Below are 23,173 nucleotides of genomic sequence, written 5' to 3' on the forward strand. Positions count from 1 at the left end.
AAATGGGCAGTATTTTCCAGGGGCTTGGCTGAAAAAGTGGTGGTGGAGGATAGTGAGGAAGAGCCAGGAGGTAAAAACCTAGAAACCTTTGTAGGAATCCTTGAGCCATTGTACTTTTGTCGTGCCCTTGCCATAGTCACTGAATAGTGAAACCTTAACAAAGGCCTGTTGTGTACCTGCTCAGGGCAGCCAAGATGGAAGTTTCCTCTGAAATGGTTTTATAGGGACCAAAGCCAACCCCGCAGCACCTTTTCCATTGGTTCAGAAGCCTGTCTCCTGGCGATCAGGGGGAGTCCAGTTGAGACCAAGCAGATCACTCACAGCCGTGGGGAAAAGGGTATTTATTAACCAACAGGGTGGAGGAGCTGAGCCCAGGCTCCCCGCCATCACATGCCCACTCCGCCCACCTGGGTGGTGAGTGGGGGCATTCCTAAAGTAGTGTAGCCATCTCACAATAAATACATTCATTGTAGGGGAGAGGTGGGAGAGGATAGGTGAAGGGCAGTAAAAATCCGTGGGATTCCACGTTCTCAGCTACAAAAATAACAGTCATCCTCACCCAAGGGAATGAGGGAGCTCAGTCAGGATTTGATTGTCCCATATGGGCCTGGAGACTTCAGAGGCCCCTGGACCCTGAAAGTGCCCCGGTGAGGTAGGACAGGGGTGGGAGCCAAGCATCCAAACTCCCAGCCTCTGCCCTTTGCATAGTTCCAAGAACGGGCTTCATGTGCCAGGTGAGATAGCAGATCTTTCCTCCTGGTGCTCTGGTCTAGGGGTAGCAAATGCTTGGTCCCCAAAAGGGAGGCTGGCTCATTGAGTGCAGTGTGGGTCACCCATCCTAGGGAAGTGTCTGTAAGGACAGCTAAACCGGAGAGGGCTCTGAAATGTCCGTGGACCAAACCTGATAGGTCCAAGGCAGCAAGAGGAGGCTCATAAGGTGCATGTAAGTGGAAATGTAAGCATGTGTATGTAAGGGACATGCCTAGAACTCTGTCACTCTTGAGTGACTAAGGGGATGGGGGTGCTGACTCATAAGGGCTGCACATTAAGGGAGAAGAGGGGAATGATGCAGTCTTACCTCCCCACGCTGGCCTGTTCCCAAGTTCTTGACAAAGGTCACTACAGGGGGCTGGGACTAGGGGAGAGGACTAAATATATAGGATGGGATGTGGCATTTGGGAGTGTACCCAAAGTCCAGAAGAAGGGATGTAACAAGAATGCAGCAGAAGGGGGGTGGGGGTGAGGGGCCTGCAGCCCAGCTGATAGACATTCTTCCTTGTGGGCATGTGAATGTACGCAGGGCTCAGGTGGTTCTTTTGCTGACAGAGGTCTTGTCTGGTATCAGGACCATCCAGCACAGAGGGCCATGCAGAGGATGGTGACATTGAGGCCATCCGGACCTGCAAGCCCTGCCTGGGAGAAAGAGGAAGGCTTTAAGCAGATGAATGAGGCAGGAGGACAGGGTCCTCTCCTCCCAAGTGATTAGGTTAAGGGAATAGGGGCTGGGGCTGAAGAACCTGAGGGAGCACCTACCTCTGAGGAGAACCAGTTGGCCTGGGCTGCTCACAGATGGGTCTGTGGAGGTTAAGGAGGGGACCTTGGCTGGGCCTGACTCTGGCTAGCCTTACAGGGACATCAAAAGTTGGAAGGGCCTGGAGTTTGGGGTGGGGAGGGGACGGTGGCTATGTTGGGAGGCAGCAGCCCAGCCTGGGGCAGACAGACTGGCTTGGAAGAGCCTTTGTCCTGGGAGGCTGGGCTCAGACAGAGCTCTCATCCAGATGCTCTACGAGCTGCGTGTGCTTCCTCTTCTCCAGGATGCGGCTGAGCTCCTCAGCGAAGGAGCAGGGCCCTGTGGGCACTCCATTGTTGCTCTGCCTCAGGAGCATGTAGCTGTTGCCATTCATCCTGCGCAGCCGGCTGGGCAGTGCCACCAGCCCATTGGTCAGCTCAGCGGGTGGCAGTGGGGGTGGTGGAGGAGGTGGGGCTGGGGCTCCTTCCCCAGGGATGATCTGGAGACAGCCGCCCTCCAGGCCCCCAGCCCCCTCCCCATCGTCACCCTCATCTTCCTCTCCAGGACACTGGCCTGAGACTGTCTGCAGCTGCACAGCAGAGCCCCCTGCCCTGCCAGCCCGACCCAGAGAGTATTTCCCTCGGTGTCCTCGTCTGCCTCCCCGAAGACAGGCCACATAGAGGAGGGAGGAAGCCAGGATGAGGCAGAGGCCACCAAGTGCAGCAATGGCTAGCACATAGACCAGCCTCACATCAGGTGCCAGTTGTGCCCCGGGCAAGGCAGGGGCTTGTGGAGCCGGGGCAGGAGTGGCTGGCCGCACTGTGAGGCTGTAGGAGGTCAGCAGGGTGCGAAGGCCATTCTCCTCAGCGTAGCAGTCATAGTGGCCACTGTGCTCAGGCTGCGTGTCTGTAACCAGCAGCCCATCCACACCTACACGGTAGCCGCCCTGCCCATCGCTCAGGCCCATGCTCCCATTGAACAGCCACAAGGCCCGGGCCAGGTTGGATGGCTGGTCACAGGGCAGGAGGACATCGTCACCCCGGAGCACAGAGCGGGTCTTCATTGGTGGTGGTGGCCCTGGAAGAAGTGGGGGACAGGAGGAACAGTCAATGTCTGCCAATCCCAGGGAAGGCATTGGAGATGATAAGCCAGATGGCTCACTGCTGTGTCCCCAGCACCAAGCACAGAATCTGGAATCATGGTGACAACTGGCCAACTCTCTGTGCTTATGCTCCCACAGAAGGTTCACATTGGCCCTTCCCTGTGGTTTCAATTCCTGCCATCTGCCATTGGTGCCTAATCTCTACCTCCAGCACAGACTGCTCTCCTGGGCGTCAGACTTGAATATCTTCCACATTCTGGGCATCAAATGTGAGGTCTCTTAGACACGGGAACTAAGACCAGAGCCTCCCTCCCACAACAGGTCTTTTCCTACAATTGCCAGGTGCTTAAGTCAGAAAGCTGGGAGTCTTCCTTGCCTCTCACTCCCCCTCACCTTTGCATGCAACCCTCACCAAGAATCTGCTTCCGGAATATATCTCAGACCTGTCCCCTTCTCTCCTGCCCCGACTGCTGGCCCACTGTGGTCCCCATTTAACGCTCTCCGCGCAGTGGGTGCCTTTTAAAAACACTCAGCTGATCACGCCACTCCCCTGCTTTAGCATGGTCCCCACCCATCTTCTCTTGTTGCTCAAGTACTCCAAGCTTGCTCTGCCGGCTGCTCCCTCTGCTTGGGTGTCATCTCCCTCCCTGTGGCCCTCACTTACCTGGGTAACTTGTGGGGAGACAGCAGAGCAGTGATCAACAGCATGAACTCCAGTCTGACTGCTGGGGGCAGGTTCAAATTCTGACCCTCCCACTTAACAGCTGATTAACTTTGGGCAGTTTGCTTATTCTCCCTGTGCCTCAGAGAGGCTGTCCGTCACGAAGATGACGATAATGGCATCTCTGTCATAGGAATGCTGTGTTTGATCGGTGCCTGGCACACAGTAAGCACTCAGTACATATTAGCTGTGATTATTAACTTTTGCTCTTTAGATATTAGTGCAGTCACCTGATCTTCCTTGGGGAAGTACCTATTATCCTTCAAACCCTTGTCATTGTTGTAATTATTTCTTTTGTAACAAAACCCAATGGAAATAATTATAATTAATTGTGTGATCATGCCATTGCCAACACCCCTCCTACCACTTGGCTGTAAGCTCTGGAAGTGAGCATGTTTCCACATTCATAATTCTTTTGGGCAACAAATATTTGTAGATCACTCACTCCGTGTGCTCTGGAAGCACACAGACAGCCATTCAGATACACACATGTGGATCCAAAGGACGGTAAAAGGTAAAGAGGACGGGCTATATGGCCAGACCCGCACACAGCCACCAATGGTGCTTACCTGTGTCCCTGTTGCTCTCACAGCCTCGGTTTCCTCTCTCTACATCCTGTATCAGTGCTGTCCTGGAGACAGACGATCAGGACTCATGAGCAAGGGCGACTGGGCTTCCATTTCCCCAGTGGAAGGGTCAGCAGGGCTGTTATCGACAACTGGCTCCCACTCCCCCTTCAGCTGCAGGCCTTCCTCCTCCCCTCAGGCTCTGAGTCCCTGGGCACCATGGGACTCACCCCCCCCCCACCCCCACCACTTCCCACCTGCGACCCTGGGACCTGTTGACTGCAGTGATGGCCTCCAGGCAGGCATGGGTGCTGGGGTCCCAGCCGCAGTAAGGGTCCCGGGCCAGGATGCAGTCATAACAGGAGCGGTAGCGAGAGCAGCTGGACAGCGGTAGCTGGATGACTCCACTGGAGGCCCCCACGTAGAGGCTATGCTGGGAGCCAGAGGGGACAGCCAGTCAGCAACTCTGCTGTACAGACACGTACACAGCCCACGCCCAACCTCCCCAACCCCTTTCCCCGTTTCTGGCAAGGCCATATGGAGGGTCACGACTCAGGTGTTACCTGCATTGGAGAGATGACCAGGTTCTCCACAGACTGGGGCTCCTTGAACACTTGTGTCTCTTCGACAATGTGCATCCCAGAGCCCAGGACCACAGCCTTGTGGATCCAGCCATCAGCTAGTGTGAAAAGAGTGGAGGAGGGTCAGATCTCAGCAATGGAATCGCTCTGGGCCCCCTGCAATAGCCTAATAGGATCGGCTTGGGAGTCATGAGGCCAAGGACAAGATTCATCCAGTAGCAGTGGGCCCTCCGGATGTTGGGACCTCTGGGCTCTTTGTGGCAGGAATTGCTGAGTTCAGAAGCATTAGCGACTGGGGTCAATTGTGATTGGTGGTTGGCGACAGGAGTCAGCAGTCGCCAAGAGCCAGGGTTCACTGGGGACCAATAGTGTTCATTGAAGAATCAACATCAGCAGTCACCAGGGTTTTGTGACCAAGGGTCACAAGGGGGCCGAGGTCAACAGGCACCAAAGGACAGGCCCAGTCGTCACCAGAGGGTTCTGGCCAGGGGTCAGGAATACCTGTGCCCAGAAAGAGCAGGTCATAGGTGGGTCCGGCAGGCGTGGCGACAGGTGTCCCTGTGAGGTGTGTGTAGCGCACGCTGCGCTTGAGCAGCAGGGGCCGCCCACGCGTGGGCACCACGGGCCGGGCCATCAGTGGGTGCAGCTTCACAAAGTCCAGGACCAGAGACGGCAAGTCCTGGGAGGAGTTGTAGCCTTGGCTGCGCAACGAGTTTGTGATGCACTGCGGGGGGCGGGGAGCAGGAGCGGTGAGCCTCAGGACCGCCCTCCCAGGGGTTCTGTCCTGCCTGTCCTCCCCGAAAGGCCAGCCCTCCTGCCCCCCTAAGGGCTCTGTGTACTGAGCACTGACCCCAGGTCTGCACACTCACCGAGCCGGGCCGGGGCTCTGGCACCCCGCCCTCATAGTGGCCCCAGCGCCGGACGCCATCCTGGTATTCCATGTAGGGGCCTGCAAAGACAGCTTGCACCTCGGTCAGGTCATAGCGGCAGATGGCTGAGGCCTCCAGGGTCTTCCTGGGGGTGATACATAGGGGCGAGGGTGAGTCACACTGAGTGGAGCCTGCCTGCCTGCCGTCTGCCCAGCCTGAGGCCCACTGTTATCCTGGAAAGTCCCAGTTCTAGGCCCACAGGGATGCCTGAGGGTCAGTAGGTCACTGTGGCCTCTGGCCCCGGGCTAGCTGGATATGCTTGAAATTCTCTCTGTGCAGCCAGCCCTCCCCACAGAGGATCCTGACTCATCCTCACTGACCTCTGCTCCAGCCCCTATGCTGTCCCGTGTCTTGCCTCCCCACCGTCCCTGTACTGACCACTGTGTGGTCAGCGTGAAGGCCGCATAGAAGTGCGTGCGGGCTGAGGTGTCAACATCCATGCTGCAGACACCACGCAGTGTCTCGTATTGTGGAATGTGGCAGATGAGACGCGCCTTTAAGAAGGAGGTCCACTTCTTCTGCAGGATCTTCTTCCCTCCCAGGTCCCCCTAGGGAGGTAGGGGCATGGGGTCAGGAGCCAGAGTTGTGCTGCAGCCTCTCCACCCTGGCCCCAACCTCAGTTCTAGTTACCTTGCACACACGGGCCACACGGGCCACACGATGGCTGCTGCGGCTCTGGGCAAAGTTGCCAGAGCCCTCCTCAGAGGTGCGCTCCGTGAAGAAGTAGTAAACCTTGTCATCATCGCCCACCGCACTGGCCTTGCTCTCCCGCACCAGGACGGAGAACACAAACTCAGCATCTGTGAGCCGGGCAGTTCAGGTGGCTTCTGAGACAGGCTGGGTGTCTCTCCCCACCCCGACTCCTACCCCTGATTCAACCACACCCAGGAATAGGCACCCTCCCCTGGGGGTGTGGGGATAGGACGGTCAACTGTCCAAGGGAGTCAAGATGAAGATACCGTCCCCTGCCCCCCTCAGCCTGTGCCCCATCCTCCTAACCATTGAGCCAGTGCATGGGTGCCTCCTCGGTCCTCAGGGAATGGGGGTGGCGGCTCCGGCGGATGTCAGGAATGCTCCGGAATTCATACCGTGTGGCTGTGTAGAGGCCTCCATCTGAGACATGTCACACACAGCAAGGCACATAATACATATGGTGACAAGTTCTAGCAATGGCATCTATGTCCCTCAAACAGCATGCTTGTGGTTGAGGGACTGGAGAGGGGCGGAGGGCACGCTCACCGATGATAAGGCCTGTGAAGCCACGGGCTGGGTCATAAGGACACTTCTCTTTTCCTTCCTCAAAGCTGCTTGGCAAGGTGAAGGCCTCAGCATCCTGGGGAAATGAGGGTTCAGAAGAGAGTGGTCCCAAGGACAGGCAGGAGCCCAAGGTCGGATCAGTCTAGGGCCCGGGACCAGTGACCAGGGCTAGGGCAGGCGTACTCACAATGGCTGCACAGAGGGGCTGGAAAGCGTAGGTCCCACACGTGTAGAGGTGGGTGGCATTGAGCCGCTGCAGGAATCGCACATGGTTGAAGCACTCCGTCTGTGGGGTGGGTGGGGGAGGGCTGTGAGCCCGGGGGCCCTGAGGACCTCTTCCATTATTAGTCCAGCTTGGGAGTCTGGCTCTTGTCCCCACTCACGGGACACACAGCTCTTTCCAATATCCCCGTGGGCCTGCCCCCTGCCTAGAACGTAGAGCACCCCCTGGAACTCACTGTTCTTTGGCCTCCGAGGGGCCTGACTCCCCTCCTCCGTGTCCTGGGTTACACGGTGCACTCTGCCAGCTTCCCCCACGTCTCCTGCACCCTCATGCACCCTCAGCGCGGGTACTCTGAGGCTCTCACCGCCCTTCGATGCTTCTCGCACGTCTCCTTCTCAGCAATGTCCCCGAACCCTGGAGCTCTCGCAGCCCCTCTGGGGTGACACTACCAGACCTATCCTCGGGCTCCAGCCCCCTCTCCACCTATATCCCAGACACATCAAACTCTCCGTGTCAGGAAGCAGACTGGTCGCCTCTTCCCTAACCTGCTCTTCCCTCCTAAACCTGTTCATCTAGTCTTTCCCTCCTCTCTTCCTCTCTGCATCCTACTCGGTCCAGAAACCAGGAGTCATCATCAACGCTTCCCACTCCCTCACCCCCACATTCAGTCCTGCTTCCGGATTAAATGTCTCTTTGTCCTAAACGTCTCTGGACTTGGTTCACTTCCCTCCATGGCCCCACCCTAGTCCAAATTAGGGCCACCATCTCCTCTTCCCTGAACCACTGCGGTAACCACCTGCCAGCTCTCCCAAGCCTCCGGCCACTGTTCATAAAAATCAACTTATTTATTCAATGAGTAAGGAATACATGCACTCGGTGTACAATTCAGAAGGACATGTTGTGCCCTGGCTGGTGTAGCTCAGTGGATTGAGTGCAGGCCTGCGAACCACAGGACATGTTGTAAACAGAGTACCCTTTTTATCCCTGTTGCCTCCCAAAGAGACAGCTGTTACCACTGTCTGCAGTTTCCTTCCAGAGAGAGTTTACCAGCCTGCACACTCTCGCAACCCACTTTCCAAGGCATAGTTCATAAAATGTAAACCAGATCATGTTGCTGCTATATTTAAAAATCCTTCAGCGGCTCACCAGAGTCCTGAGCACCTGAACATAGGGTCCAACATACTCCTGGCCCTGCCCCTTACCCTGGGCTCACGCTACTCCATCCACGCTGGCTTTCTCTGCCCATCAAATGCTTCAAGCTGCTACCCTCTTGACTTCTTCGCCTTGTTAAATAATCCTCCTCCTGCCAGTGTCCCAGGGTTTGGATCCATGCAGGCCTCTTTGGCTCCTCCTGCTTCCTCCCTGGGTGCAGGGGTGGCTCCATCCCTCCTCTCCACCAGCCTATTCACCCCTCCATTGACCCATGCGATGCCCCTGACCTGGCCACTGGCTCTCCTGCCTGCAGACTCCCTCCGATCTAGTCCATCCCGTGCCTGGGGCTGGGTAGGTATTCCTACAGTAAGTAATGTTTCCTCAAGGTATTTACATTAATAAGGGGGAGGGGGAGAGGAATTCTGCAGTTAAATAAGTTTTACCAGTTAAAACTTACTTAACTACAGGTAAAATCTACCTTTACTGGGGACTTCTCAGAGCCTTACGGGTGTTGCTGTGCATCGTGGGATCAAGCTCGCAGCACCTCTCAAACTCAACTGGACATTACATCCCTCTTTTGAAAATTGATGTTTCTCAGAACCCACTTTGGGAAATGTCCTGTCTACCCAAAGTGTGGCCCAGGGACTAGCAGTGTCCCCGTCGCCTGGGACTGTGTTAGAATTGCGGAATCTTGAGACTTTCCCAGACGGACTGAGTTAGCATCTGCATTTCTAATACCCCCAGGCGATTCACACATGCACATTAAAGTCTGAGTATCTGAAGTATCAGGCGGTGAGGGTACTCTTTGTCACAGAATAAAATCCAAATCCCCCGTGACGTGGGTGCCACCTGCCTCCCAGCCCTGTTTTCTATCCATGCTGCACCAGGAGGCAGCCTTCGTTGGAAGCCCTGAGAGGCATGTCTTTAAACACGCCTGTTTCAACACCACGCCTGACTCACTGAATCAGAATTCACGGGCCAGCAGACCCTGGGAATGTGTATTTTTTTTAAGTTTTTGAGATTTTATTTATTTATTTTTAGAGAGAGAGGAAGGGAGGGAAAAAGAGAGGGAGAGAAACATTAATATGTGGTTGCCTCTCGTGCATCCCCTACCAGGGACCTGGCCACAACCCAGGCACATGCCCTGCCTGGAAATCAAACTGGCGACCCTTAGATTTGAAGGCCGGAGCTCAGTCCACGGAGCCACACCAGCCAGAGCAGGAATGTGTATTTTTAAAAAGCGTTGCTGATGGATCTGTTACATAGCCAGACATGGGACCCCTGTAGATACCCTGTTTCTTTACCCAGGACAGGTTGACTCCTCACCAACACCCTCCATGGAGCACTGGGTACTTGAGCTATTCCTTGACCAAAGCCTCATTTTTCTCCACATAAAATGGGGATAATACAATTTCACAGGGCTAGTTTAGAATTAGGTGAGATAATAGCTAGGTCAGCACTTACTAGAGATTAATTACTGTTACTGTGATTGTTATTTGGGAGCCCAGAGGAAATTAAGATGCCATCACAGACCAAGCTAATAGGTCGACAGATGTCTGGATTAGAAGTGCGGTGCCTGGGGCTCGCCACGCCGGCAGCCACGTACAGTGTTTGTTGTGGTTGCTGCAACCAACTGGCTGATCATTACCTCCCCATCTGTGCTCCCAACCCTGACAACTACCACGGAGGAGGAGGAGGAAAGGAGCTGGGGACAGGGCAGACAACATACCTGATTGTTTTTTCCTTTTTGATGACATTTGCTTTGCATCTCTGGGGAGGCCTCCCAGTGGATCTGGAGCGGGGGGAAAGGGGAGAAAGGCTGATGATGCACTGGCCCCTTACCCTTGCTTTTCCCACTGCCTGCAGGACCAGATGATAGGACCCCAGGGAACTGGGGAAACTGGGGTGGGGGTCAGTTTCAGGAGGAGCTTTGGGTGTAAGGGAGACCTGGGCTGGGAAGGGCAGCACTGTCTGACCAGGGGCCTATGGAAGGGTGGCAGGGTTCCCAGGAAGCTGAGGTCCTGGGGAGGTGGATGAAGCCGGAGACCCTCTGGGTGGCCTAGGTTGCAGGGGCTGACCTCTTTGTGAGACCCATCTCCTATGTCGTGGGCATTGAGAGAGAACAGGGCTCCCCGGGCTCCCACCAGCAGCCTTGCCGAGGCCTCCTCCAGCAGCAGTGTTGAGTAGTTCTGGGCTGGGCCCTTGAAGTGCCGTGTCCCAGAGAGCTCTGGGGAGAGCAGGAGCTGTGAGCCCAGTTCTGGGGCTGCCTCCCACCCCCACCCCTGGTACCTGCTGTCTTTTGAGGTTGGGATGGGGATCAGTCAGTCTAACCTTCGTAGGGGATAGTCATCCGAGGGGTGGCATCAAGTTCTCTGGATGGTCTCCGTGGTGAGGGTCCAGGGACTGCGGTCGCTGTGAGGAAGCTCAGGAGGAGGGGCCAGAGCCTCCCCCACATCTTCCTGGGGAAGCCCCAACCAACAAGACCCCAAAGGGGAGCCAGGGCCAGAGTCAAGGGGATGATGGGAAGAACAGTCACAGGGGTCAAGGTCCAGGGAGGTCACTTGGAAGGTCAGGGGTCATGGGGCCAGGGAGGGTCCTGGAATTGGGGGGACATGGAATCATAGGGTTGTGTGGCCATGGAACCCCAGGTAAGAGGTCAGAGGATCGCACACTGCCTGTGTGCATCAAATACAGACTCCATGGTGAGAGGGAATTGTGGGGTCATTGGAGGGGTTGTAGGTCACTGATGGGGATACCCTGCCTTGAAAGCAGGGCTAGTGCTGGTTCTCTGAGGTCTGGTTTCTGAAGGAAAAAAAAAAAAACGGAAAAAAAGTCCTTTGATCTCTGTGTGGGTGGAAGGTAGCTGACACTACCCCCAGACTTCAGGGGGGACCAAAGGGAGGAGGCCAAGCATCTGCAGGAGGGCGGGGTCAGGACTGACTCATTCCGATGCAGGAAGTTGGGTGGGACTTGCCCTCTTTACAAAAGCCTGTGACTCCTCCCCACCTAAACCCAAGGTAATAGTCCTTCTCTGACCAAGTGAGAAGTTTAGATGGGCCTCTATCCTGGGGGAGCTTGGGTTCTCAGAGAGAAGGCCTTCTCCTCCCAACAAGGAGGCCCAGCTGGGCTGCAGCTGCCCTTGCTGCCTGCGGGGGTGCCTGAGGCAGGAAGGCCTGGGCAGAGACAATTAATGGGCCTTTGTTGATTTTGCCCTGTTTTCCCTTTGTTTTTTCTTTTCCCTGGCCTGAGAGCTTCTTCTGGAATTTCTCTTTAATTAGATACTTCCCAGCATTCCTCTCTGAGGGGGTGCACATCTCCGCCCTCCCCATTTGAGTCTGTACTGCACCCTCTGGCTAGGCATGTATACATGCCCTTACCTGCAAACAGGCCCTTGCATGCACGGGGGGGGGGGGGGGGGGGGGGGGGGTATCTGGCCCCCCCGGCGGCATCAGTGTCATGTCTGTGCAGGAGGCTATAATGCGCAAGTCTAGTTAACTGAGACATGAGCAACATGGAAAAGGTGAATGATGGGATCCCTGAGCTCTTGGTCACCTCCCCTAGCATATCTTGACTATTCCCACATCTGGGCCTCTTTTAAGCCGACTGGGTGGGAACAGGCTGTGGGGCAGGCGGCAGGCCTCTGAGCACTGGAACAGGCCTGATCTCTGAGGTGGCTCCTGAAGGCCTCCTCGGCTGGGCTGGGCTCTGTGTGGAGGAAGGCTGTCCTGCCCATTCCCATCAGATGCCCTCAGACAGGGCTAGAGGGGTCACTGGCCTCTCCCCACCCTCCAAGTCAAAGATTAACTATGTGGCCTTGAAGAGAGGGGAGGGATGAGGAGCTGGCCAGAGGGAGAACAGGACTTTAGAGCATTTATTGAAAAGGTAAAGTTCACCACTGCAGTGGACAGAGCCCAGAGGGGGAGAATGGAGTATGAATAGAGGGGGGGGTCCCTGACCCACAGAAAGGGCATCAGCTACTGGTTTAGGGGCTGGGGCAGCTGGAGGCCCCAGGCAAACTGCCCATGCTCCACCCCTCACTGTGCAGGCACACCTGTTTACCTTTGGGTCCTCTTATTTGCTCATGCAGGAGCATGGGGGGGGCCTATGGCTAGGAGGAGTGAGTCCCTGGGATTGGGCAGGAGGAACACACCCCAGGTCAGAGGAACCACTCAGAGTACATGGCACACTCACACAGATTTACACAAGTCACATGTGTCCAGAGGAGGGTGGTGTGTATGCAAACAGGTGCACACACACATACATATGCACAGGAGGGCTGTGAACACATGTACTCACAGGAGATCCAAAGACATGCACTCACAGGGAGGTTTGTACATACATATGTTCACATAAAGGGCCTACCACATGTGTTCATATATATTCACATGTAAGGTTATACTCATATGCCCATTCATTCAGCAGGTCACACAGCCTCAGAGGTTGACAAGGAGGGTTATAAACCCACACATGTGCCTATGAAGGATCGTATACCTATTCACAGGAGGGTCCTGCACATATATACATATATGAAGGGACATGCATACAAACTCATTGATACAGTGGGTCAGATGAAGAAGAGTCAAGTACATGTGTGTTCACAGTCCTCAAACACACAATTACATTTATGCACAGACAAGCATATGTACATAGAGGGGTCCAGTTCTCATTGCAGACTTGAAGGCTGCCAGTGTCCACCAAGGGTGAGATAAAGAGCAGAACCCTCCTCCCTCCCCTCTGTCCCGATTCTAAGGCCAGATTCCAAGTATGTGTGTGTGTGTGTGTGTGTGTGTGTGTGTGATATGAGGGAAGCTTCTGACCTCAGATGCTCCAATGGGATGGGTACAGGGGTCAAGGCTGCTCTGCAGGAAAGGAAGGAGGCCCCTAGTTTTAGCAAAGGAAAGATGGAATGGATCACTTGGCACTCTCTACTCTCATGTACACTGCAGTTCTAGTTACGGGAGTTGGGCCTGAGCTCTGAGCCCCCGTTTAAAACCTGTTGGGAGAGAAGGTGAGGCTAAGGGGCAACTAGGCTTCAAGGTCTCCGGTCCACACCCCACATCCCATCCTTGGTTCCATAGTTTGGGTTCCTCCCCAGGGCCAGCTCCCTAGCCTTTGATCACCTTCCCACTCGGCAGACCCTAGGGCAGAGGGAACTGAGGAGGAGAGACCCATCCCCCGCAACAAGATGCGTGTAGGATCAGCAGACTCTCAACCTTCATTCTAGAGGTCCACCTGCTTAGTGTAAGAGGTGTTTCCCTCTGCCCAGTAGGATGGTGGTCTCTCCTGGCCTGTGAGCCCCTCCCCCACTACCTCCCTCCTCCTCCATCTCCTCCCTGGTTCTCTTGTTTCCTCGGGTCTAACCTCAGTTTCTACTGCTGTAGCTCGAGGACAAGGTCTCCTTCTATCCAGTCGGACACCAGGAGATGTGACCCAGATCCCGGGGAACACTGCTCGCCACGCGGCCCCGGTTCTGCGCTCTGATCCCGAACTCCACATTGGTGGGTTTGCACCCAGCGCAGCCAGAGGCCTCGCCCGCGCCCCTTTACAGCGTTTATGAGGGACCCATGGACTTGGCGGTGATAAAGGCCTGGCCCAGCTAGGAGGGTGGAATGAATGTGGGGAAGGCCTGGCCTGGCCTGCCACTGCCCACCCCTCCCTCCCCAAGCCCAAGCACCGCCACTGCACGCACTCCCTGCCTCTCTCACCTTTGCGCTCGGATCCCGGGCCATAGAGACAGCGACGCACAGCTCTGGGCCCCAAAGCACCAGCTGCAGGATGAAGGGGCCGCGGTCAGAGGCGGGGCGGGGTGGAGGTGGAGCCACCGGTGGGGCGGGGCCTGGAAGGTGGGACGAGGAGGCCGGGCGCACTGGGTGGGGTGCCGAGAAAGGTGCTTCTTTCTCCTTTGCTCCTGCCCCCCATACAATAGAGATGGTTTAAGGGCGATGGCGTTCCCCGCCCACAAGGTCGGAGGCCTTGGTATTGCCCCCTGGTGGTGGTCTCACTACACTGAATGTCCTCAACGGCTCATGGCCCACCTTCTCTCCCTCTCGCCCAGGAACCCCTCCTACTTTCCTCCTGCTAGAGACACAAACCTGTCCTCTGGGGACTGCAAATTCTCCCAAAGCCCGTGGGCCTGAAAGCCCGTCCTCACTTCTTGAGTTTCTGCCACCCCTTGTGCTTCTGCATAGGGTGCGGAGAGCTACAGTTCCCCAGAGACCAAGCGTTGGGGCAGCTCTGAACACAGAACAGGATCTTCTCAGCTCAAGATCCCTGTGGTCGCCTGATCCTTCAGCCTGAGGTCTGGGTGGGTGAAGGGGTGGGGGTCAGGCCTGAAGGGATGAAGTGACAGCCCAACCAGAAGTGCACACAGAAAATGCTGTTTTTCTGGATGGATAAGCCACAACCATTCATACCTGTCCACTCAAGCAAACCTTCAACATAACTGGGGTACACCTCCTCAGGGACTAGGTCACTCACACACCTGCCTTTCCTTCCAGCTCACCTTGGACATCTTTCTTACTCCACATCTTTCTGTGAACTCCTCCTAGGCAATAAAACATCCGGACCTCCCTCAGCTCAATCGCCTTACTCAGTAGCACTCTAGAACGCCTCCTCAGAACCAATCCCCAACTCCTGTGACTCAACTAGGATGGACCTCCCATGCCAACTTTGGCTCTTCAGTTTCCCTTCACTTTGTAAGGTGCCTCCTTCGCACTGCCTATTGAAGACCCCTCTAGGGTTTGCCTCAAACCCGGGCTCTAGACATGACCTGGCCCAACCCTCCCTCTCTCACCCATGACAGTATTGATAGGTCCCAACAGCGGGACCAAAATGATGAAGGCCACAGGGGCACACGTAACTAACTCACGTGCCTATGAGCCTGCGCTCCGGGGGGACAGAGGGTAGGGGAGCAGGTGGATGAGCACTGGCCTGAGAGCCGGGGAATGAGACTCAAGAGGCTCTGTCATTTGAAGGGACCCAGGGAAAGACACATCATCCTTCTTTTGCTGAAGTTCCCACAGCTCGGTTTGGCACTTCTTCACACACAGTCTCGTAGTTTGGGCTGCCGTGTGTGCCGAGGCGGCAGGGCCTACATTGCACTCCACCGCCCCCGGCACTCTGCAAATAGAATGTGTGCGGGGGGGGGGGGGGGGGCGGGTAGTGGGGAGAAATGCTTCGAGTGTGCACACACAGCTACGACGAGTGCCAGCTTCATTTTTTTTAAAGTTTTTTATTGTATCTTCATTCCAATCTTGAGGGATTAACAACCTTATTTTATGGATGGGAAAAGAGGCTCCAAGGGGTTAAATAACCTGCGTTGAAATTATTTTTGTGTTTACCGAGAGGACAGTCAGGACCGTGAAAGCCCCAGAAGAGGGCAGCAAGGTGAGTCTGAAGGGGTAGCATCAGAGCAAAGGTGGAAATGTATAGGCTTTTGTTGGGGAGTAGGGAGAAGGGAAAAGGCAGGAGAGAGGAAGGTGTGTTTGATTTGATGAGATGGGAAGATTCCCGGTGGGTAATAGAAGGGAAAGTCAGCTAGTAGTTTGGAAAAGACCACAGAAGAAAATTCTGAAAGAGCTGACCAAGAAAGGAAGTCCAAGCTGGAAGACTGGGAAAGACGTTGCTAAGAAAAAAAAATCTGCTGTCCTCGTGGTCAAGTATGTTGGGGAGACAGGGGAGGAGGGACCGGAAAACTCCTAGCCCCATAGTACCAAATAGGAGAGGAATTAAACTGCAGGGGGCCCCAGCGGGCTAAGGGACTCAGCTCCCCATGAACTCACATTGGCAACTTCATATACACCTCAGGAGGTGGCAAGTTGGCCCAAGTGATTTGGTGGTAGGTCCAGCATCGCACTCACCTAGTCTCTGTGAGGCATGCCTTTGCTCCTTCCTCTACGGTGCTCTGATGGCAGACTCAGAACCTCACACATTTTCAAATGAGCAAAACGTCTAAATCCCAATGCGGACTCCAGCACGGCACTTGCTACACTGTAGTTGAGCAGTTACTTTTGTACCTCTGATAATATAGATTCAGACCACAATACATTTCTCTCTGCTGTCTTTCACTTCAATCTCTGAACCTAATGAAATGATCAGATGTGACGGCAGTTAATGGAACTTTCTATAGGAAGCCCCTTTGATTGATAATACTCCTCTGCAAATGAAGCCGATATGAATAAAGAGAAGATGGACAGTGGAGGAGACTCAAAAGCAAACCAAGAAATTAACCCTAACCTAGACATGAATGTGTGTCCTGGGACACAGGCAGGCCATTCTTTGAGAAGGTTGTTACTCAACCTTAGTCACTACCTTGGCTATCTCACAGAGTGGCTGTGAAAGGACCCCGTTTGAAAACCTGGTGTATTCACTGACAGAACCCTTGCGTAGGTTTTGCTTTTGCTAGGCTATCCTCCCCAGCTCTTTTGTAGGAAAGTGGCTGCTGGCAGTGCTGGTTGAGCTCAGCCATCCACACACCAGGTTTGGCTCCAGGCTTTGCAGAGTGGTTACTCACGGTGGCAGTGATCCTAGGTGTAGGGGTAGGTATGAACTCCTGAAACTTGAGCAGAGGCTCCCTGAAGCAATGGAACTCTGGCCTAGTCAAGTCATCCTGCTCGCTGTGCACTGTGGCAGCGTTTGCTCCTGCTTTGCCATCTCCACCTCTGGTTTGCCCAGCACTCTCCCTTTGGGTGGTGTGATCTTTATTTTGGCTGCATTACAGCTGAGGTGCTTCTTCAGTTGGGACTGTCACCAGTGCAATAGTGCTGCAGTCTCACTCACTGTTCCACTGTGCCTCAGAAGCCTGTTTTGCCTGTTAAGTTTTCCTCCCAGCCAGTCCTCTTGGAGTCAGACCCAAAGCTGGGCCTTCCGGTCTGACCTCTCTTGACTCCAGCCTGGGGAATTGTTAGGAAGAAGGGAGTGTCAGGACATGTCCACAAACGTTGGAAAGTCACCACCCACCACCCCTTTCTCAGCTTCAGCATGCTAGGTTTTATAAAGTCACAAACTTAATTTTTTACCAGCAGAGACAGCTGAACAGAGGTCTCTGGGGCTCTCTGTGGCAGAAGGAATAAAACAAATAATTTTAAGAAATATTGTTTGCCCACGTGTCAGTGAAGCCCAAGTACCTTAAGATTTTGTGATCTGAGAAGAACCTGAACTTAGGAGCTAAATAATAATAGCCAGCATTTATTGACTTCTTTTTTTAAAATATTTTACTTTTAGAGGGGATGAGGAGAAAGAGTGCGAGAGAAACATCAATGTGTGGTTGCCTCTCATGTGTCCCCTACTGGGGACCTGGCCTGCAACCCAGGCATGTGCCCTGACTGGGAATTGAACCAGCAACCCTTTGCTTCACAGGCCCGTGCTCAATCCACTGAGCTACACCAGCCAGGGCCATTTATTGAGTTCTTGCTACATGCAAGGACCTTTGCTAAAAACTTATCATGCATTAGTTCATTTAGCCCTCACAAACACCTCAGGTAGACACCCTTATTATTCCTTTTGGCAGATGAAGAAACTAAGACTCAGAGAAGTTAATAACTTGCCAAGGAACAACAGTTATGGTGATCTGAGGTCAGGACGAATAGCAAGGTCAGGGCCCATAACTTATACAAAGCCATGATGCCTGCCTCCCAGTGAGTTCTTAGGCAGTGCCTCTGCATTTGCCTGAGCTTTCACACCCGGACCTCTCCACCCTGATGCTGGAGAAAAATGCTCAGTCTTTTAAGTAGCACGTCAGAAGGGAGAAATACTGACATGGTTCTGGAACCTGAGGCCTGTAGCAACCATGCCTAGCCCTTCTTCACTGGTAAGAACAGCCCCAGTGAGGACTCGTCAAACTACATCTCCCACCTTTCCTCCCCGGCATATCCAGAGCTGTATCTGCCTGGAGGGTTGGGGGTGATCCTGAGCCCTGCCTCTGCACTGTATGGTTTCTCCTAGACCCTAGAACAAGGGGGCCAGGTCAAGGGTACTGTTTTCCAGTCTTCTTTTCCCAATAACAGAAAGTCTTTTCACCTGGATAACAGCAGGTAAGATTCACGAGAACTCTGTTGTATACCACTGAATCCTAAAGAGTGCCTAGCAGGTAGTAGGGACTCAACAGTCATTGAACATAGTGGATGAAATGAGGTAAGAATGAGGTTACTGAATTCCTGACTGCAAAGTATACAGCAAATTATTTTAACTGGGTTATATAAAAGTGAACTGTGCACAACTATGGCTTTCAGTATGCCAGAAAGAGAAGACATCAAACTAAACAACCGACGGGAAGATCCAGAGCAAGAGGAAGAAGGGAAGAAATTGGTTTAAACAGCAGGGGATGGGGCAGGGGAAGACACAGGACATTCCAGATACTTCACCATCCCCACCCCCAAACAAATACTACCAAACACATGTTCAAACTGAGAAAAAGCCATTTTAATAACACACACACACATACATTCATAGGACTTTAAACAAGATGTAGTATAAAATCCTAAAAAATAAAAAAATAAAGAAAGGAAAACAAAAAAGAAACCTGCCTCTATTTGTAAACTGCCTAAGAGCTGGTGGGTTGACCGGCTGACAGGACTGCCCAGGGAAAAGAAACACAGATAGTGAGGTGCGCCCACACCATCAGTGAGCAAGAAATAAGCACGGGCATGGTCTACACGCCCGACCACCTGAACTCTAATCGTTCCTTCTTAGAGGCACGCCAGGACAGTCCTTCCCTAATCCTCAACTCGGTCACTTATGGATCACCTCTTAGATTTTTACTTTTTAAAGTTTAAAAATTATTCTTGGTTTAAAGACTCCACACATTATTACTGGCCAGTCCCCACCAACTACACTTGTTTTGACAGAGAGAGAAAAGTAAATGTTCCAACTGAGCCTGGATGATGACACACCATTTTCCATCTTTTATATCTGGGGAGATTTCTGTGAAGTCAAAAGCAAGCTATTACTTGTATCTCAAAAACAAAAACAAAATGCCAACCTTCCAAAAGGCGTCAAAGGCACCACTGCCATCAGGAGATAGACAGAAAATGTACAAATGCTGTTACTTTAGTGCTACACAGATGCATTTTGTGCACGGAGCGCATCTTCACTTAACATGGTATAACTAATAGAACTGTATTTTCGGATAACAAGAAAAGCAGTTTAGAAAAGGCAAACAGTTACACACAAAAGCATAAACACTTACTAGTATCTTAAATTTCAGCTTGCAATAAGGGTAATAAGTTTGACATACATATTCAGAAAATTAGACAAGGTGATTTTTGGCACAGTAATACTGCCAAACACACCACCACTCAGTGCAAGCTTTGTTTGCCAAGTCTCAAAAGTGGCCTGACATTTTCTGTGCAATGAACATTTTCTCCCCCACAACCATCCCTTTTCACTGGGTGGGTGGCAACAGCAGGAGGGAGACGAAGCAAGGGGACTCAAGAGGGAGAAGGGTAACACTTGATTTGGGAGAAAAACATGGGCTACTTGTGCTAAAAGAGAATCACACAACTTGTATGAGAACCCGAATGCAAATACTAACTGGAATGTGACCTGGAGACTGAGGACATCTACCAGAGTCATAAATGCAAAGGTCCAAACAGATGTTTGGCCATTTATTTTAAAGGGACACATGAAGTATTTTTCTCTAATGGAGAAAGATAATTAAAAATAGAGACTTTTCTTATTGGAACTGCTAAATAAAAATGTATCAAAGTGGTTTTAAATTTGATGAGCAGTTACTTGTTACAACTGCAATACAAAAGGGTCACTTAAAAAAAAACCTGAATAACCCACTTGTCCCCCATCAATGTACACGATTAGAAAATATTTACACACTATAATTACAAGCAATATAAGCAGTATTTTATACTTTTGAAACTTTTTACACTTTACACAATGCAAAATGAGAAAAATATGAACACTTATAAAATTACACACAAACAATGTATCTACAAATTATTAAATTACAGAGTGAAAGCCCCCATTGTTGGGCAGATAGATGCCAGAGTTTCAAGCTTCTGTCAAATATAACTCTTTGTATCTTTGTATTTATCTCATTAACCGTAAGTGGCATTTTCTAACAATACCCTTGAGAGGTAGTATCAAGATAATAATATTCTTACCAGTAAACTCAACACAGAATAAAACTTTTGTTGGCCTGACAGGGTTCTCAGGAACTGGATTTACTTAGTCTTCCCTAGAAAATCTCTAACTGCTCAATGCTTGAAATGGGCTCGAAAATTACTTATGCTAGTTTAAATGATACATTTAAGATAAAATGTGTTTTACTCTTAAGCCTCAATTTAGAGGTAGAAAGCTATTTTCAAAACTTATTTTTTCCATTCTCAAACTACAAACATCAAATCCAATTCCCTTCCTCGCCACCACCTTTCCCTGCACAACTGGAGACCTCAGATGCCCAGGATAGCTACTAGCAATGTCATCCAAGTCAACACTGGAAAAAAAAGTTGGCATTTTCTTTTTAGAAATTCTCCTAAATAGGACACTCGGTCAACAAAAGAATTTTTCAGTTAGCTAGTAAGAGTTTATCACTACCAAAGGCTTCAAAGGGCCCTTGGGCTAAGACCAGCACGTGCACTTTTACTAACCCTCCACCATTTAAACCAAAGGCTGGCTTTCCAGTGTTTAAGAATTTAGAGCAGCTGTGGTTTTCAAGTGCAACTTTAAAATACAAGCACAAACACATGTGTGCATGCACATATGTGTGCAGTGTCGTAAAGAATAATACCATCCAGGTCTCTGCCAAGGTTATACACTCATGAAAATAAAGTTTCTGGAAACTTGTCCAGATTTTTAAGCTTTTACAATACAGACTTCTGTAATATAGCTAGTAAGGGGCCAGAATTCTATGATTTAACCAGGATTTTTTAAAATGCACTGGAAATTAAAAACAAACTGCATATTTTGGCATGAAAACAGAGCCACTATTTTGTAGCTTAACCTCTTCCCCTTAAGGGGATCTGACAATACACCTTCTGTTTCTCAACTGTTTGTTTAAATGTATTTAAAAAACCTAACAGATTTATAATCTCGAATAGTGAAGGAAATACATGGATTGAACCCTCCCTATGGTTTACAGGAGTTACAGAAGAGATTTATCCTTTTTGTTACTAAACTCAATTGTGAGTTTTTCCATTGAGTCTTAAAATAACTAAAAGGGAAAATTAAAACCAACTGGAACTTGGTCTTGGTTTCCATGTTTAACTCCTCACAGTGGTCCAAATCTTTCCTCACATATTTTCTGTGATTATCCAAGTGCTACAAATACAAAGGAAAAAAGGTAACAGGCTTACAATTCGACAGCGGAGTTAATATGGGGCAGGTTAGACATGCAACTATTAGCTGCTTCTAAGCCTCCTGTCTGTTGTAGGACTCTGCTCTTTTAAAAGGCCAATTACCTTAATTAAGCAGATTGTGTTTCACATCTGCTTCAGAAATGGCAATTTTTTTCTTTTTAAAAAAGATTTTATTTATTTACCTTTAGAGAGTGGGAAGGGAGGGAGAAAAAGAGGGAGAAAATATCAACGTGCGAGAACTGGGGCCCTGGCCCCCGACCCAGGCACAGGGCTCTGACTGGGAATGGAATTAGCGACCTTTCGGTTTGCAGGCAGGCGCTCAATCCACTGAGCCACACGAGCCAGGGTGGCAATTTCTTTATTACCAGCTTCATACTAGATACTCAAGTGGCACAGTTGCTGTACATTTTCTTAGCATTCCACTGGTTTTTGTAGTAATCCCTTCTACTCCTCTAGAAAAGCCTCTTATTGAACTTTTCTTGGTTCTGATTTTTGCTGTTGCAACTCCTGTTAAGAATCTGGCACCCAGAAGTCATGAAGCTGCCCCTAGAAAACAGAAGAGGGCAAAAAAAAACAGGATAAAGAAAATCCAAAATAGGAATCATCTTTATACGATGTCTCTTCATCAGACAATGAACTTTGATAACGAAAAGTAAAAAAAATCTATTATTTGATATTTCTCTGAAAATTTATGGTAATCAGATTCAAGTTTCACATTTTGTTGTCTAATAATTAAAAAGTATAAAATACGAGATGTTTTCTCTTCATCAACAAACACATAGAGAGTCATATTTAAGAAGATTTAAGTAAAAAACTGTTAGGCTAATAGAAAGTTTTAGTTTTAAATTCTTTTCTGTTTTAATGCCACATCAGCCAAGATGGCCCGCCTGGAAAAAGGTCTACTGAGGTTAGAAACAACAACAAAACATTACCTTAAGATGTCCTAAAGACGTCTCTAAAATGGCGCACACAGCTTAGGAAGGACACCAAGAGCAAAAGTCAAAATGTCATAGAACAGTGTAACTGTTGTTGTAATTAATATTCAGTGTTCCTGTTACTTTGATTAAAAAAAAAAAGCAACTCCTAGGTCCTATCAACTGCAAGTACGGTCCCTGGGTAGCACTAATCTGAGAACTTGGTAAACTGCAGAGTATCTCAGGTCCTATTCCACACCTACTGAATAAAAAATCTGCATTTAAACAAGTTCCTTGTTGGTGCTTATGCACATTAAAATTTGAGAAGCATCATTTTAGACAATCCCAGATCAGTTCGCTTATAAATAAGCAGGATGGCAACTTAACTGCATGTATTTAAACAATGCCCCTCTTAAGCAAAAAGTTTCCTTAGACATGATACCAAAAGTATGGCAAAAGAAAAAAAATAAACTGACTTCATCATAGTTAAAAACTTTTGTTCTACAAATACCATCAAGACAATAAAAAAACAACATACAGAATGGGAGAAAATATTTTCGAATTAAACCTAATAAGAGACTTGTATTTAGAGCATTTGGGAATTCTTACAAATCAATAATAAAGATAAAAACCTAAGTTTAAAAAATGGACAAAGAATTTGAATAGACATTTCTCCAACGAAGCTATATGAATGGCTAATAAGCACACAAAAAGTGCTTATTAGTCATTAAGGAAATGCAAATTAAAATCACAGTGAGATTCTGCTTCCAATCCCCTATCATGGCTTTAATCAAAAACAAAAACAAAAACAAAAACAAAAACCCAGATAAGAAGTTGACAAGAATGTAGAAAAATTAGAAACCTAAACATTCTGTTGGGAATGTAAAATGGTGCAGCCACTGTGGAAAACA

General features: G+C 50.5%; 2 protein-coding genes across 10 annotated transcripts in view; both read right to left on the reverse strand.

Moving 5' to 3' along the window:
* Positions 1-324: 324 nt before the first annotated feature.
* On the reverse strand, positions 325-13,944 carry SEMA4G (semaphorin 4G). Of its 5 annotated transcripts, none has more exons than XM_037064133.1 (17): positions 13,747-13,944; positions 12,859-13,034; positions 10,373-10,843; positions 10,120-10,268; positions 9,771-9,833; positions 6,854-6,952; positions 6,649-6,742; positions 6,409-6,522; positions 6,040-6,209; positions 5,788-5,957; positions 5,350-5,494; positions 4,982-5,204; positions 4,463-4,578; positions 4,157-4,332; positions 3,903-3,964; positions 1,534-2,587; positions 325-1,413 (listed from the first exon to the last, which is right to left on the reverse strand). In XM_037064133.1, the coding sequence occupies exons 3-16, from the start codon at positions 10,494-10,496 to the stop codon at positions 1,758-1,760; spliced, it is 2,535 nt and encodes an 844-aa protein (XP_036920028.1). In that variant the 5' UTR covers positions 10,497-10,843; positions 12,859-13,034; positions 13,747-13,944; the 3' UTR covers positions 325-1,413; positions 1,534-1,757. The 5 variants fall into 5 exon arrangements, with proteins under 5 accessions (XP_036920028.1, XP_036920027.1, XP_036920025.1 ...); XM_037064132.1 differs by lacking the exon at positions 13,747-13,944 and adding an exon at positions 13,403-13,687; XM_037064130.1 differs by lacking the exon at positions 12,859-13,034.
* Positions 13,945-18,436: 4,492 nt separating this feature from the next.
* SLF2 (SMC5/6 complex localization factor 2) overlaps positions 18,437-23,173 on the reverse strand; it is a 45,500-nt gene continuing 40,763 nt past the window's right edge. For 4 of the 5 annotated variants that reach the window (XM_037064138.1, XM_037064139.1, XM_037064140.1 and 1 more), the window contains one exon: positions 18,437-21,894. In XM_037064138.1, the coding sequence (XP_036920033.1) occupies positions 21,859-21,894 (36 nt within the window). In that variant the 3' untranslated portion in view covers positions 18,437-21,858. The remainder of the gene's footprint in view (positions 21,895-23,173) is intronic. The other variant, XR_005069114.1, reaches the window with a different exon arrangement.

Source organism: Sturnira hondurensis, unplaced genomic scaffold, assembly GCF_014824575.4.
Source record: "Sturnira hondurensis isolate 20B ecotype Veracruz unplaced genomic scaffold, ASM1482457v3 Scaffold0014854, whole genome shotgun sequence".
Lineage (NCBI taxonomy): Eukaryota > Metazoa > Chordata > Mammalia > Chiroptera > Phyllostomidae > Sturnira > Sturnira hondurensis.

Coding starts and splice junctions, on each gene's coding strand:
- SEMA4G (XM_037064130.1), bottom strand. CDS start 10,496: ATGTGGGGGAGGCTCTGGCCCCTCCTCCTGAGCTTCCTCACAGCGACC. Junction 10,269..10,372: donor GATGACTATCCCCTACGAAG/GTTAGACTGACT, acceptor TGCTCTCCCCAG/AGCTCTCTGGGACACGGCAC. Junction 3,965..4,156: donor AACAGGTCCCAGGGTCGCAG/GTGGGAAGTGGT, acceptor GTCTGTCTCCAG/GACAGCACTGATACAGGATG.